At 34.0% G+C, this 17,027-nt stretch overlaps 2 protein-coding genes across 3 annotated transcripts; one reads left to right on the top strand and one right to left on the bottom strand.

Moving 5' to 3' along the window:
- Positions 1-1,923: 1,923 nt before the first annotated feature.
- On the top strand, positions 1,924-7,079 carry LOC107029504 (PHD finger protein ING1). Its single transcript, XM_015230931.1, has 7 exons — positions 1,924-2,170; positions 2,882-2,953; positions 3,523-3,710; positions 4,578-4,641; positions 4,735-4,831; positions 6,361-6,511; positions 6,599-7,079. The coding sequence occupies exons 1-7, from the start codon at positions 2,143-2,145 to the stop codon at positions 6,707-6,709; spliced, it is 711 nt and encodes a 236-aa protein (XP_015086417.1). The 5' UTR covers positions 1,924-2,142; the 3' UTR covers positions 6,710-7,079.
- A 2,569-nt stretch (positions 7,080-9,648) lies between these two features.
- On the bottom strand, positions 9,649-15,813 carry LOC107031475 (chaperonin CPN60-2, mitochondrial-like). 2 transcript variants are annotated; one of them, XM_015232869.2, is made up of 18 exons: positions 15,585-15,811; positions 15,455-15,479; positions 15,239-15,370; positions 13,888-14,013; positions 13,318-13,351; positions 12,934-13,109; positions 12,491-12,586; positions 12,014-12,118; positions 11,805-11,891; positions 11,622-11,711; positions 11,453-11,533; positions 11,294-11,362; positions 11,019-11,096; positions 10,832-10,927; positions 10,594-10,693; positions 10,412-10,515; positions 10,109-10,293; positions 9,649-10,009 (listed from the first exon to the last, which is right to left on the bottom strand). In XM_015232869.2, exons 1-18 carry the CDS (start codon positions 15,620-15,622, stop codon positions 9,892-9,894), a joined length of 1,740 nt encoding a protein of 579 aa, XP_015088355.1. In that variant the 5' UTR covers positions 15,623-15,811; the 3' UTR covers positions 9,649-9,891. The 2 variants fall into 2 exon arrangements, with proteins under 2 accessions (XP_015088355.1, XP_015088356.1); XM_015232870.2 differs by lacking the exon at positions 13,318-13,351 and adding an exon at positions 13,436-13,469 and having other exon boundaries at positions 9,892-10,009; positions 15,585-15,813.
- Between the last annotated feature and the right edge of the window lie 1,214 nt (positions 15,814-17,027).

Here is a 17,027-nt window from a genome sequence, read left to right as displayed (position 1 = left end):
TAAAAAAATTATTTTTTTCACTAATTAAAAATATTTGAGATTTGAAATTATTATTAGTTAGTAGGTGACATAGTTCAAATCACTTCTTGCCATGTGCACAACTATGATTTATATATTTTTTTAAAAAAAATGTCTTTTTTACATTACCCTTTTTAAATGTTGTTTCTATTATTTGTTTGATGCTATTTTTAAGATTATACCGACAATGATAATTATAAAAAATGATTTGAACTGCCTTTTTTGTTCTTTTTAGTACATTGATAAGATCTTAGTAATAATGATATTAAGTTGTTAGGTATGAATATGAAATAATTGGTTTTATTATTTGTTTTTTTGTGAGTGAGTTAGTGACCTTATTTTTGGGAACAAGTGAATATATGGATTTGTTGAAGTTTAGTTACAATAGAGCCATTATATATGAAAGTGTTATGTGAAAGAGGGTTTTTAAATTGATTATTATTTTTCGACTAATCTAATCTTTTTCGTTTTTTTAATTAATAAGAGGTATTTGTATATGAATATTGACCAGTTATTCATCGACTTGCTTTTTCTTTTTTTATGGAATAAAGTTAAATTATGTTTATGAAGATTTTGTAACTATATATATTTTAAAGTTCAGTGTGGATGCTTATTATCCGAGCAACTCCTTCTCGTCCTGTCATAAGAAGTTCATATGTGCACAAAAGATATAAAATCATTTTTTTACGATAGCCATCAGAGAATTGATACTCAATCATGTTGAAGCTTAAAACTTCGAAATTTTGGAATTTAATTTTTTCGGAAATAAGCTATGTTGTTGTGTTTTGGATGAATTTAGTGCTTAGAGTTCGATGAAATGGACGTAATCAGTTTTTATTAGTAAAAGTGTATAATAATGTATATTAGGTGTATAATATTGTATTAGCAAATTTTGTATATTTGATTGAATTTTGGGCTAAATTTTTACAACTTATTTTAGGCTATATGTTTACGATATAAATTAGGTAACAATATTTTCTTAAAAAAAATTCAAAAAAAAAAAAAGAAAAAGAAATTTATAAATTTCCTACTATTTTACGAGCTAATTAATTAGATTCATGCCAGTTAGCAATATTTGCAAATGTTACAAAATTTTGGACTTTATATATATGAGGTCAAAATTAAGTATAATTTGTTTTAAATACATTATATCCTAATGGATTTACACGTATATATGACTTTTCGCTCGCATCTCTTCCTTTTCATTTACCTCTTTCAGTGTATCCGATATTCTAGATACATGTAGGGCTGTTCAAAATCGAATCGAAACCGATAAGCCGAACCGATAAAAAAGTTATTGGTTTATGTATCGGGTTATTGGTTTAGTGGTTTTGATTTATTTTTTTGTTATCGGGTTATCGATTCTTAACGGTTTAAAGTTTTTTCTTAACGGGTTAACCGATAACCCGATAGTAAATTATTAAATAATTATATTTATACCATTTTGTATATAAAGTCCTCGACTTAGAGTTTAATTTTCTAATATTTTTTTTTATTGTCTCAAACACTTGATTATTCTACAATGTAAAAGTGTTTGCTTTTGAGCAAGATGTAACTTCTGAACTCAAGTGCATGATTTATTTGGTTTGTCACCTTGTTTCTAAGTGATTTTCAATATTTTTTCTTTTGTGTCAAATATTAACGGTTAAACCAATAACCGAACTGATAACGATAAAAAACCGATAACCCATTATCTTAATGGTTCTATAACGGTTTAGCATCTCTACAAATCGATAACCAATAAGCCAACCTGATAGACTTTAAAACCAAACCGAATCGGCCGATACACAGCCCTAGATACATGTATTTAGTATGATTTACATATATTTCTCTTATAAATACGGATGACAGTAAAACAATATCTTAATAAAATTAATAATATACTTAAAATAGATTTATGAAACCCACAACTATCCGCAAAAGGACCAACCCGCCCCGCGAAAACCCACCCGCTCTGAGTCCGCCCCGAGCCCGTTTAAAAACTCTATATAAGATTGATTTTTACGAAATTTAGAAACTTTTAAAGATTAAAAATATGTTGAGCTAATTCTAATCGAAGCCCATATTAGGGCTTCAAACTCAAAATCAATAATTCATCGCTAGCTGTTTAAAATTCTCAGAAAAATGTCATTCATCGAAGAATTTCAAGCCAGTAAGTTTCAATTTTTTTTTTTTTGAATTTTTTTGAATTTTTTTTGAATTTTTTTTTAATCCGTTTCAGTTTCTGTTCTATAGATTCATGTAAAGATTGAATTTTTGTTTCGAATTCATAAGCCTGAGATTGAGAAAAAATAAATTCAGTGCAATTCTAAGGATGCTGTGTACTTTATATGTGTCAAAATAGTTGTCATGTTTCGCTTTGCGAGGAAAATGGGGATTTTTTGTTAATAGAAACAAAAAAAACAAGTGTTTATAGCTATAATGATATAAATAAATATACTCATCCGAGCTGGAATACGAGAATTTCCACCTTGTTGAAGATCTAGTGGTACTACCTGAAGACTTAAATGAATAGCCAATGAGAATTTGTGTGTAGCTTTTGGTCAATATGACTATTTTTTTCGAGCTAAATTGGATTAGATTAAGTCGATATTAGTGATTAAGTGAAATAGTTATTGTTTAGTGATGAGTTCATGGTAGAAACGATTAGCGATAAGATGCACGGTTTTCATTGTTCTGGTCCCTGAATTGAAGCGCCGCCTAAGTGACGTGGAACACTCGATTGATTTTTAGTATTCAAGTGTGATTTTTAGTATTGTCTGTGTAAGAGTGATGTGTGATTAATTATAGAGGAACTAGTTATTCCTCTGTGCAATCATGGTTTGATTTTTAACAAGTTGCTATATTGATGATATTATCTCAGATATCGAAGCTCTTCCGAACCATTTGCGGAGGAAGTATGCGTTGCTGCGTGATTTGGATAAAAGTCTGCAAGGTATTACTTATAGTTCAAACTTTATATATTATTGGACTATTAATGTTTTCTTATGCGAGTTAGTTTCTTTTTGACTTTCCATTTTGATGTGCTTATTAAGTACATTTGTACATTGTTGAGTCCATTGATAATTTTCTGAGTGTGGAAATGTTATGTATTTTGAGTGGAATAAGGTGCTGTCTTTGGTACATGCTGACACAAAGCTTAATCTTCATGGAGTCCCATTGCATTATATCTAATGAAATGTCTACTAATGCAATTAGCTAGTGTAGTGGAACTGTAGAAGATTCACTGGTATATCCTCATTAAATTGCTGAACAGAACAGTAATGCTTTGGTCTTCTGGTTGCCACTGGCTCCTTTGTTTTTTTTAGAATACAAAAAACGATGTTGATAAATATACTCCTGATTGGCTAAGAGAAAATAGGGTAATTTTCTAAGATTCTCAATAGCATTTATTATTGCTGTGTTTGTAGCTCGACACAAGCACATCAGGTTTAATGTGTATGCTGTTTCTTCGTTTCTTAGTTTGTGGCATTATTACCAAATAAGTGTTTTTTTTCTGAACAGGAGTCCAGACCCAAAATGAACAACGTTGTGACAAAGAAATAGAGGATATGATACAGCGTATTAAGGCTGGTAATGTGACACCAGACTCTTCACTAATCAAATTCTCTGACGATGCATTGGATGAGCAAAAGCATGCAATCAGGATTGCTGATGAAAAAGTTGCACTAGCTTCTCAGGCATATGATCTGGTAGGTATTTTGGAAACTGCTTCTTCTTTCTACATCAAGCAAACTGTTTCGTTCAATGTTCACAGTTCCTTCACTTCGATCTATTCTATATTATTTGCTATAAGCTTAGTTGTTCAGTCTCCTTATTTTAGCTTTCTTTGTAAGTTGGATGATGATGATCATCGTGAAGTTACTTAGTCTTATTCACTTGATACTTGAATGGGATAGAATATAGAAATGTTTATGAGTTAATCTTTGAAGAAGAGTGTTAATCCTTGACCTTTAGAAGAAAGTATTTGTCTAAATTCCCTTTGTTCCTGAATTACAAAAGAGAAAACTTACGGCATTACTTAGAGGCTGGTTTTGAATGACAATTATTACCAAGTTCCTGTTTGAATATATGGTGGATAGGTAAGTTTTCCAATTTTATTTCAAGGACACAAAAGTGATCATGATTGTGAATTATGATCATAAAATCATGTCCCGAAAAGTTGTATAAATTCCTAGGGCCACTAACTAAGGAGCTTCTGTAAGATTTTTATTTGAGCAACCCAAACATGAACTTAGTTTTGGTTGCTGAATCCCTTATTAAACTAAATTTTAGGTGTGAACTTCCTTGAAAATATGCTCCAAGATGCACCTAGACGAGATCTGCCAGGTGTTAACTGAATGAATATCATGCATAAATACAAACTGATACAATGAGGAGGAGTAAATGACTGGTTGTACACATTGCTTCACTGGTATATACTATTTTTTTTATTCCTTCTCAGATAAGTAATAATTGTGTGGTTTGAAATTGAGGTTTGGTAAGGGTAGTAGGTTTTGTTTATTATTGGATCATTAATCTACTCTTTATGGCAATCAGTGAGATAATTCTTGCAACAGGTAGATGCTCATATTCAGCAGCTTGATCAGTACTTGAAAAAGTTTGACGAAGATCTCCGGAGAGGTATGTCTGTATCAGCTTCCTCATCTTTTCACCAAGAACAGTGGCCAAACTTAAGCATTCTCTGACTGTAGAACAACTTTCTCTTTTATGCAGAAAGGGATACTGCTGTTGTTACTGGAGCTCCTGCTACCACTGTTGAAAATAATGTCAAATCTGGAAGGTCTGGTGAGGGTAAGGGAGGGCGTAAAAAGTAAGTGCTATATTTTTTTCCTGAATATAAAGCTATCATAGTAATCACTGAATGGTCTTTTCGTAGGAAACTTGCTTTAGCCGCAACTTTCCTTCTTTTTTTCAGTTAAAATTTTTCTTATAGGGAGCTTTTAGTTGTGTTATTCACCAACCTATTCTAGACAAGTTCCATCTTTTTTTTATATGGTATCAGGGCTTCTATGACGTCAGTAAAGACCAGTATAACACCGGCCTACTGTTGGCCTGCTTATGATGTCTACTTTGCCAAAGCTTCTTTTTCTTTGTATAAGTTTGATATTCCTGTTCTTTTTCTTACGACTATTATGTGTCTTTTTATGTTATCCTTTTGGTGGCACCTAGAGGCAGAGGTGGGTCCAGGAGTTGAATTTTATGGGTTCTTACGACGACTTCTAATACACGATAATACTAGTTCACAGAAAATATAAATAGTTGGGGAATATTTTAAGACATATGTAGGATTTCAGCAAAAGCTACTGGTTCCCAGAAACCTGCACCCAACATGTTGCTTCCAACCCTGGTGGCACCATCTCTCTAGACCACTATTCCATCTATTCCTCCAACAAGTTTCAAGTAAAAATATTCCTCCAAACTCCTTTACATATTTTATTAATTGTGCAAGTGTACGAGTATTTAGTTCCTTCTTTAAACATTGAATTCTGCTCATTGTCTTAGAGATCATCTCTTCTTTCTTCATGGTTCTAGAGTTTGTGCACTGAGGCCCTCGTTTGAGTTTTATTTTCAATTATGCCGAGAGTTTTCATCTCTTGTTTTTTCCTCTTACTAGATTTTGGATGTTAATCTCCCTTGAACATTGGGTTTTTCGCCATTGTTTGATCACTTTTTCCAGTTACTCTTCAGCGGCCTATTCAAGCTAATATGAAATTCAACAGGCTATTGAAGTTATACTTATGTATTAAAAGTATGTAAGGTTCTAAATGGTACTGATATAATTTGGAGTTTTGGGTATTTAGGAAAGTTTCCCTTTGTTAGGGAGGAATTGGATTTTTCGCATTTACTAGTTTGAATTCCCACGGCACCAAAAAATGTTCGTCTTCTTACTCGCCTGAAGATTTACATAAATAATAAGGTATATCATGTTGTTTTGCCTTGTACGTTTGCCCCCAAATATTTTACCGTAGGTTGCTATTCTTTATCGGCAATGTAGTCGCCCTGTAATTTCTGAACAAACATTTTATCCTTTTCCTTTATGACCCACAAAAAGTTTCATTTAGTGTAAGCAGAACAACTTGCTTGATCCATGAGTTTGGTAAGAAGTGGTTTCCCTTGGCAACTGAACCAGCTTAATTTTCTAGTGGTGTTAGTTTTCCAAGTCCCAACGTTTTTGTCGCCATTCTGTCGGCTTCTGTGGCCAAGGGAAGCCACTTGGGGGAATAGTTGTTATCTGTCGGTTTCTGTGGCCTAACTGATGAACACTTGTGTGAATGTATATATCTGTCCTTACGTGGTATTATATTAAACTTCTTGTGAAGAGAATAATTTGTTCTGCAGAACACGTCTTGCTACAGCAGCTGCAGCTACAGCCACTGCAGCAACACCAAGTGGAATGGATTTGGATCTGCCTGTTGATCCAAACGAACCAACATACTGTTTCTGCAACCAAGTTAGCTATGGTGAAATGGTTGCTTGCGACAATCCTAATGTACGTACTCAGCTCAGTCTTACCAATCATCTCCTTAAAACTTTAGTACATTGAACAATTGCTAAAATTTACTATGCCCTTCAACAGTGCAAAATAGAGTGGTTCCACTACGGCTGCGTTGGCCTCAAGGAACAGCCCAAGGGGAAATGGTTTTGCGCAGATTGTGCAGGAACGCAAAAGAAGCGTAAAGGGAAGTGATAGAAATAGAAGGAGATCGATCACCCAGTATACTGATGGATAAATTTATTTTGTTACTGTATGCGACTGTAATTTTGTTCTATGTTGGCTGTTTTCTTGACAATGCTTATGTATATTGTTTTGACTCTTCTGGTAAAACCTTTTCGGAGTCCATTACTGAAATGATCATTCAACTACTCGAAATTACTTATTCGAGCATGGGGTCCTTCAGAAACATTCTCCTTTTCCTCCACGAGGTTGGGGTATGGTCTGTGTGTACTCTACCCTCCTCAAATTCCGCATGTGAGATTCTACAGGGTGTTGTAACTTATGTAATACAATAGTTCCGTTCAAATTCTTATCAATGTATCTTTGCCCTCGGTATCTTTAATTAGTTTTGTCATACTTTTGTAACACCTACTTAATTTTTTAGGAGTTCTTGATGACACAATATTCCAAAAAAAAAAAAGGCAATACAACAACATCAACAAATACTCGTGAAATCTCACAAGTGCAGTCTGGAGAGTGTACACAGATCTTATCCCTATCTCATGGAGGGGATTACAAGGTGCGCAATCAAACCCATAAAAGTCCAGCTAGTCAACCAACTAAGCTACTACGGTTCCACCTAGAATTCAACTATATTTCTTAAAAGTCATAGATTACAAGGTGGAAATCACACTCCTAAAGTTCAGATAGCCAACCAACTCGGTTCATTAACATTCCAAACCAGTTATACAAGTAAATAATTATCTTACAAATATGCATATGTAGTTCATCTCTCGCCACTCTCTGCCCTCGATCTGTCGCTCGTCTCTCTCCCAATATCGCTTGCCAGATATACAAATATACATGTATACCAGTTACATATATACAATTATTTGACAGATATACATATACAATTCACCTTTTTGTCTACTCTCGCTCGCCCCTCTCATCCCGCTAACATGTAGCTACGAATCATAATTCAATAACTATAGCCACGGAGCATAATTAAGCTATTTTTGAATGGTTATATGCAAAAATTCCCCCCAAAAAATTATACTTCAAATATTATAAATATTCATATACAAAAAATGAATTAATGTATTCAATAAGTTTACAAGTTATTCTTCACATTTCTTTAGGAGGTTTTTTATAGTGTTTGCTATCATTTACTTACGTTTGTGCTAAAATTGTCGTATAACTGGTGAATTCTTTGAATCATAAAAATAACGAAAATCAACAGATATTGAAATTGAAATATTTTACCACGTCGAATTAAGGTAACACTTTTCTACGAAATGGAACTAGCGTTCTGTCTCGAAAACCTAAGAAAATATTGTTAAACATAACCTAGAAAAGGATTACAATCATTTTAACGCACCAATTAATAATTCAATATATTGAGAAAAATTACTTTTATTTCTAACAATAAACTATTACATATTTTAAAACAAATAAACTATTTATTTTTTTCCACCAATCACCATATTTATAACCTACATTTTGACCATCAGTCAAATAAAAACCATCTTCCTTCACAGTCCACTGACAAACATTTGCACGAGCTGTAATATTTGAATCCTTAACACACGTATCGAGATCATTGAATACCTCAAAAGATTTATCGTTAGATTTCCACCAGAAATGACAAAAGAACATAGTTTTCAACAACTTACTAGCGTGAAACGACCAATTGATATTAGTTGTCGGAGCAATATCATGAAACCCTATATCATCGTCTTTAGATGCGCAATGAACCCTCAGTATAGGGGAATTATTTGGTAAGGCATTCCATACATAAACATTATATTTTGGCCTATCAAAAATACTCCCTTTTGCTTGTGGAAAGCAAAAACATAAAATACATAGCAAGAAAATAGCTTTTATTTGTGAATAAGTCATTTTAGAAAGTTCAAATTTTCTTGTGTTTGGCTTTAAACTATTATATTAGATGGTTTTTATACTGTAAAATTGCTTTGAAATATTTTTTACATAAAATATCATCAAAAGCCAAATATGGAAATTTATTGAATAAGTTGCAGTAAACAAAAGAGAATATTCTAATTATACTTCATATATGTATTGGGAAAACAAGAATAAATATAATTACATTTAAATTCTTAGAATATTCCCATATGAATACTTGATGAAAATTGGTTAACTTACATTTATTACATCTCAAAATTGTTTAAAATTTTACTTTGGTCATATCGTTCTAATCAGGGGGTACAAAAGAATATGAAAAATCGATCAAGTTGAATCGAACCAACTTATATTATTTTTTAATAAAATCGCGGACTTTTATTTAGAAGTAATATATAAAAAATAAGATCAAACAATACTACGGCAACAAGGTTTTACATTCTCGTTTATTTTGTGAAGAATTAAAATGCTTCTTCAAAAACATATTTGTGAAATAAGTATATTAACACTAGTATATCTTGAGGTGATACATAAACGGTAAAAAATAATGGAAAACTAATCAAACCTTACCAATACCGAAGAGAAATCGATATGATTAATGATTTTAGAAAGTAATTTTAGTTATATACCATAAAACAAAAAATTGAAATTAAAAAGATAACCGATCAAATCGTACCATTATCACCCCTAATTCCAGGAGCCAGAAGTTTTCTTAAACTATCATTCAAAAATGTTTCATATACAATTGTAGGTTATAATATATTAGGAATATTCAGAATTCTTCAACAATAATAGGGTCCAATTTACAATCAACCACTCTTGTATTTGGACACCTTAATTTGATGCTCCTAAATTTTGGTCAAGGGTGCACCTATTGAGTCTAAATGTTTCTCATTTGTCAATTTCAACCGCGGAAAAAGTTTAGCCATAGCTTGCTACTGAAAAACGTTGCTTGGAGAGATTCGATCTCCCTAGTCAAAAAGTTTCGAAAAAAGAACAGTAGAACAAGTATAAATAAATTCATCACCTCAAAATAATAGTAAAACCAGAAAGGAACACTGAAATGGACCTATATTTTGTAAACCAAAAAGCTGCGTATTCAAATGAAGACTACAAATTTTGAACCTACAAAAACAAGAATTCACAATGGTATGTCTCTCTTGCTATTGATACAATAGGCGCGCGTTTTCTATCGTAAAGATTCATCAAAATAGGAAATAACTCTAAATTTATTTTTTTGCTTTGTTCTAAACAAATGTGTCAAGCAGCTGCAATTACTGTTTTTGGCTTTTCAATTAGAAGTCCATGCCACCCATACCACCACCCATACCGCCACCCATTGCAGGAGATTCCTTCTCGTCCTTAGGAAGCTCGACAACAACTGCTTCAGTTGTGGTCAAAAGAGACGAGACACTGCATAGAACACAAGGGACGTTCGCAAGAATGTGAGGCCAATGTCTCAAGTCTTAACGATGAAAGAACAAGAAAATAGGAAGGGGGTCATATGCTAACCTGGCAGCATCGACCAAAGCTGTCCTGATCACTTTCACTGGATCGATGATTCCTGCCTTTATCATATCTACATATTCACCCTTGGCCGCATCATATCCAAGATCAAGGTTGTCCTGATCCAACAGTTTACCAACCACGACAGCACCCTCTACTCCTGCGTTAGAGGCTATTGTATGTACTGGCGTCTGCAAACACAAAGTTCAACCAAGTCACAAGTCATTCACAACACAAGATATAACTCGGAGTGAAACTACTTTATCACTAAGAAGCTAATTAGCAGGGTTAGCAGGGAGCATAGCAAACCTTCAGAGCATTCTGAATAATTTGTACACCAATCTTCTGGTCAAAGTTGGCTGTTGTCAAATTATCCAATTCTCTTGCTGCATAAAGAAGAGCAACACCACCACCTGCAAGACAAAAGGATCAATAATCTCGGACTATTGGCTCTTCCCATTTTGCTACGAACTCAAGGACATGTATTAAACCTGGAACAATTCCTTCCTCCACTGCAGCCTTTGTGGCGTTCAAAGCATCAGTTACTCTATCTTTCTTTTCACCAACCTCAGCTTCACTGGCTCCTCCAATCTGAAAATTAATACACATTCTGTGATGGCATATTATAATAACGAGTCTGAATTAACAGTTGCAACTATTTTTCTCTAATAAAAAAGATTGAATTCTTCTTTACAACTTAATTTACACAGGTTGCAAACAGGGGCATACCTTTAACACAGCAACACCCCCTGAAAGCTTAGCTAGTCTTTCCTGCAACTTCTCCTTGTCATAGTCAGATGTGCTCTGTTCAATGGTTGATCTAATCTGCAAATACAAAGAGCACGAGTATATGCTCAACTCCATGCTGAAGTTCAGTGCTTTTACTGATATTGGTGAAAAAGTAAGCAAAACGAACCAGTTCACATCGTTCCTCGATGGACTTCTTCTCACCAGCACCATCAAGAATGACAGTATCATCCTTAGAGATAGTTGCCTAGGAAAAGGAAAGCATGAGTAAAACAGTAGGAGACACATATATAAAGTCGACCCCCCCCCCTACCCAGCGTATAACTCACTAGAAATACCAAACATGTATCACATTATGCACAATTTTCTCATGCACTTATATATTCAAAAGAAAACATACATAGTAAAAGAAACAACTACAGCCAAATCACGCAGCAAAAATACCTCTTTACTTGTTCCCAGCATCTCGAACTCCAAATTTTCAATGTTCAGTCCAAGCTCTTCTGTTATGACCTACCAAACAAGCAGTAATACACATTGGTTAGGTATCATTAAGACAAATATCAACTATCTCATACATGAGCACAGTACAACAGTTCTCACTTGGCCTCCAGTTAAAATAGCAAGATCTTGCAAATAAGCTTTCCTGTTTTCACCAAAGCCTGGTGCTTTGATGGCACAAACCTGTAGACATTTACAGACAATACATAATCACCAGACTGAGGAGAAGTCGAACCACAGAACAGGAAATACCGATCGCTCATCAGTATACCTTGATTCCAGCACGGAGTTTGTTCAAAATAAGAGTAGCGAGTGCTTCATTGTCCACATCTTCAGCCACAATTAAGAGGGGCCTTTGTCTCTGCATAGATGAAATAAGACTGCAAGAGTAAGATAGACAGCAACATGATCAATCTCATAGACACCAAACTGATAATCTCAGTAAGAGGATCACCTTCAGAGCTAACTCCAATGCTTTCACAACAGCATTAATGCTTGAGATCTTTTTCTCATGAATCAGAATTAGTGGGTTATCCAGTTCCTGCCAGAAATCAGGATAATAGTGAATTTTAAACAAGAGAATGGTGCAAAATATGTAAAGAATGTTGGCACAGTGAGCAAACTCGTGTGAGCTTAACTAAGATTAGCAAGCCAAAAACATACACATTTCTGATTCTTCTGATTTGTGATGAAGTATGGTGATATGTAACCTCTATCCAACTTCATCCCTTCAACAACATCCAACTCATTGAGCAATGTCTTCCCGTCCTGTGTGACAGTAGAAATGAGTTAGCTACATCATTACAGTAACAAGTCTCCCACAAATTAGCCGAAAGTGTATAACAAATAGATACAAATTGGACTATGACAAGATGTTTCTCATAACTGGGCAACAAAATAACTTATCAAAATCCTATATGCTTGATTTCTAGCCCAAATTCTCCCATATAACACTAAAATTCATCAGGTATCAATTAGTAAAACTCGGCAAAGATATCTTCAACTCCAGCTCCACCACATCCCGAGAGCATATTGAAATCAGAAGCTTCATTTTGAAGCTCACATAGATAAGCAAGGACCACAGTGACCAAAAGATGCATACAGAGAATGCACACATAGATAGACAATAGGATTACTTACTTGAATAGTGATGACTCCCTCCTTGCCTACTTTCTCCATTGCCCTTGCAATGAGGTCGCCAATTACTCTTTCTCCGTTTGCAGAGATAGTCCCAACCTATCAATAGTTACAATATCAAAATCTTATGGGAAGAAGAAGAGTATCACTTAAGCAAAGAAGAAGTTACACAGAACTCTTCAGTGCATTATTAAATCTAATTTCCCGGGAAATCTTTTACTTCTGCCTTTTTCTCCTTCTACTAGTAGTACTGCTTCCCTATGAGTTCCTTTTCACTGTTTATTTTCTTTTCTCTCTCTTTTTTTTTTTTTTTTTGGCGTTAGGTTGGGAGGGGTCAGGCTTAGAGGCTTCTAGGGAGGGAGGAGGTTGCCTGCAAAAGATAGAGAATTGTATGTACCAGAAAAGCAGTATTTTTAATGTGCAAGTTCAAAAACTTGCAAAGATACCTGTGCAATTTCCTCAGATGTACTGATCATCCGTGCTCTGCTTTTCAGGTTTGTCACAACAGAATCTACAGCCATGGTAATACCCCGTCTAAGGTCCATTGCATTCATACCAGCTGCCACTGACTTGCATCCTTCAGCAAATATTGCTCGGGTGAGGACTGTTGCACAAGTGGTACCTGAAAAAATAGAGAAGAGACAGAATGACCAATTATATTAGGCTGGAAAATCATAAATTCAGTCCAACAAAGAAAGAGACATCAAACTCCCACTGGAGGCTGGAATCGCAGTTGNCATATTAGGCTGGAAATTCATAACTTCAGTCCAACAAAGAAAGAGACATCAAACTCCAGCACAGGAGGCAATACTGGACGCCTAAAGACTTACCATCACCAGCAACATCATTCGTTGCATTGGCGACNGCTGGAAATTCATAAATTCAGTCCAACAAAGAAAGAGACATCAAACTCCCACTGGAGGCAATACTGGACGCCTAAAGACTTACCATCACCAGCAACATCATTCGTTGCATTGGCGACNACTGGAAATTCATAAATTCAGTCCAACAAAGAAAGAGACATCAAACTCCCACTGGAGGCTGGAATCGCAGTTGCAGTCTAAGAGTGCAACTATACAAATTTGAACAAAACAACCTAAAATACCTTTAACTTTTAAAATCCTAAATTAGTTGCCTTCTTTTAAAGATTATATGAAAGCAACACCTTTCTCGCCATTGTTGCCATGGCGTCGTCTTTTGAAAATCGTCTTGCCTCAAAGCTAATAGGCGATGAAGGGTCACCTCGCCTTTCACAACACTCGTGCAGGGGTGNGTTATATGAAAGCAACACCTTTCTCGCCATTGTTGCCATGGCGTCGTCTTTTGAAAATCGCCTTGCCTCAAAGCTAATAGGCGATGAAGGGTCACCTCGCCTTTCACAACACTCGTGCAGGGGCGNCTTGTTTTACAAGGCTAGCACCAACATTTTGTATCTTGTCCTTGAATTCAATACTTTTTGCAACAGTCACGCCATCTTTTGTCACTTTGGGTGCACCCCAACTTTGTTCAATCACCACATTACGCCCCTACAAAATAAGCATCTAGTATCATTTGTCACCGATGATGATGAATCTGTTACCACCAGAAACATAGGAGACACGAACATAATGAATCATATCATTTTGTTTTCATTTGAAATGATGATACATGATGAAACTTATGAACTTTAGTATCTATNGTAATGAATAATTCTCATCTCCAACAAGTATATCGGCAGAGAAAGTATTGCTGCCTTAGTGTGCTCCAAGCTCAAACAGCAGAAGCAAGGAGCGATGAGAAAAAAAAGCAACTATTTTCACTTTTGCTTCAACAGAACGAGTTGTCCCAAAATGTTGGAAGTTTGGCCAACCAGAGAAAGAAGCTTATTGACAGTTTGACATAATTTTCAGCTGGGACAACACATTCTTCTATGTAGGGACCTAAACAGAGGAGTTCCTCTAAATGTCGTTTAAGTTGCATATGCCCCGAATCCTAATGAGTAATTCCCAGAACACAATAAGAAGCATGTGAGCATCTGAAAATGGCAACAATTTAATGTTTGATGGAATCCATTTACATGTCTACATAACTGAATTCATGTTATCAATTTCCAAAAGATTAAGCACGTGTGTATGTGATAATTTTGCAATTTTTGTATGAACTTGAACCATTAGATCCAACAAATGAACAAGTCAAATGAAAGAGAAAAGCCCCATTACAACCCATCAGATCAACATAATATTCAATGTACACGAATAGGAAAATAGATGTCTATAATTTGCTAAAAACAAGATTCTTTCACCAAAATTCAGATTCGTAGCATGAGTTTCACTACTATCTTTTGTTTTTTTCCATGGGTAATGAATTCTGCTACAATCTTGAGCAACAAGTAACCCCTCCAAGGTTCAAACAATTGAATTTTTGGACAACACACAATTGACTTCACATATTTGGAAACAAGGTAAAAATATTATCAAAAGCAAAAAGCACAAAAAATACAGCTTGCTAACGACAAAAATCTTAAAGAGTATGGATGACGACACTAAAGCACACATCAAGCAACGAGACGTGCTCAATGTGTTTTGAGCCTCGCTCATGGGCTTCAAGGGCGCCTTCAACAAAAATGCTAGGTAACAAGTTATAACTAACCATATTTATCTATAAGAACAACATACGAGACAAACTACACAACCCCAAATAGCAATAATGCCACATACAATTCAATAGAGCAAACAGAGTATATCCACAAATGGGGTTGATAAAGCATTTCACCTTTGGACCCATAGTGACTTTAACAGCATCAGCAAGCTGCTCAACACCTTGAAGCATCAAAGCTCTAGCTTCAACTCCAAATCTGATATCCTTTGCAGCATAGTTTCTACTCCAATTCAACCTCCCACCAATCTACAACAACCCCATTTAATACAACAATCCAAAACATACCACATCTTTAATCTATACACAAAAAAAAAAACATACAAAACTCACCTTTTGGGAACTGGTTCTTGCAACACTGTACAAACAAATAAATGGGTATTTGTCAAAATCAAATCTTTCACTCTTCCAACACTTAAAACACCAAAAAAAAAAAAAACAAGTGACATAATATGAAAAATACCTGGCTTTAGAAGCAAGATTTGCTGCAAAACGATACATTTTGAAGCTGAGAAATGCTGCTGAAAGAGAAAGTGGAAAGGGATTTTGAAGTACAAAGAGAGAAGTGGGGATGAAGAAGAAGCTTCAAAGGTATTTAATTTAGTGAGGAAGGGCCTAGAAGATCCCAAGAAGCACCTTCTAGGGTTTTAGGGTTTCATGGAAGAGGGTTTACTGTAATCATATATTCAAGATAATAATTAATTAAAATAAAAATAAATAGTTCACATAAAAAGTTGGTAATTTATAAATTCAAGAAAAGTTGATAATAAAAAGTAAAAAAAGAAAAGAAGAAAAAGAAAACATAAATTGCAACATAGAAAAAAAAACAACTAGGTAAATGTTGACGTTTTCATCATTGTAAGTTGCTCCCTTTTATTTAAATATATCTATTTACGATTTGATTTTTTGTTGTTTTTCAGAACTATGATAGTTTGGGGCCAACCATCGAAATAATGATCTAAATAAGGTTGTTACTTATTCAACTTGTAGTCGAATAAGTTGTATCATCTTTATTTGAGACATTTCTATATGTTTAATTAGCGTCGTCGCTAAATAAATCACGTTATTTTTAAGCATTAATATTTTTGGATATAGGTTTGGTAGTTCATGTCATGTAGGACAAGAAAGATATACAGAAAATGATGTGAATTTATCTAACTCAGTTTACTGTCAATATTGAGATTATTCACAGTATGTTTGTAGTTACTATCTATTGTTTCTTACTACACTTTGACTATTGCATTGTTTTGGTATTGTTATTATTCCTTTTTTCCTAAATATTATGTAATATTTTTATGGTATTCGTTATGTCTTCTTTACTTTTGCATATTATTTATTACATTGATTTGTTATGCGTTACATAATCTAAAGGGTTTTTGAAAATAGTACCTCGATAATAAAATATATATATTCACTAATTGAACAATTTTTCAATTCTCACAAAGTCTTAAACTACTGAAACACTTGAATTATCACGTACTTTAATAAGGTAAAAAAAATTTCGCACTCAATATAAATATTAAATTATATATATTTATTATAATTAAATATTTAAGTAAAGTAAAAATGTGTCTTAATGAAGCACATACTTAATAGTTTCATACTATAAAGATTATATGTAATTTAACATGACATTTCAAGACCTCAAACCTTTTATATTTAACATTGATAATTCATTCTTGCATCTGTTTCATTTCACTATCAATTATTTTTTTAATACATAAATAATAATAAATCAAGTTAAATAATAAAAAATTAATAATTAAATATGAAATATAAATAATAATAAATCAAGTTAAATAAATTAAAAATTATTGGGTAAATATGAAACTCGCGATTAATAATAATATTAGGTGTATTTTTAACACTAATAATAATTAATTACTTTAAAAAATAAGCATATTTG

The sequence above is a fragment of the Solanum pennellii genome, chromosome 9 (genome assembly GCF_001406875.1).
Source record: "Solanum pennellii chromosome 9, SPENNV200".
Taxonomy (NCBI): Eukaryota; Viridiplantae; Streptophyta; class Magnoliopsida; order Solanales; family Solanaceae; genus Solanum; species Solanum pennellii.
The sequence above is the reverse complement of the archived record's forward strand: the minus strand, read 5'-3'. Positions and strand labels throughout refer to the sequence as shown.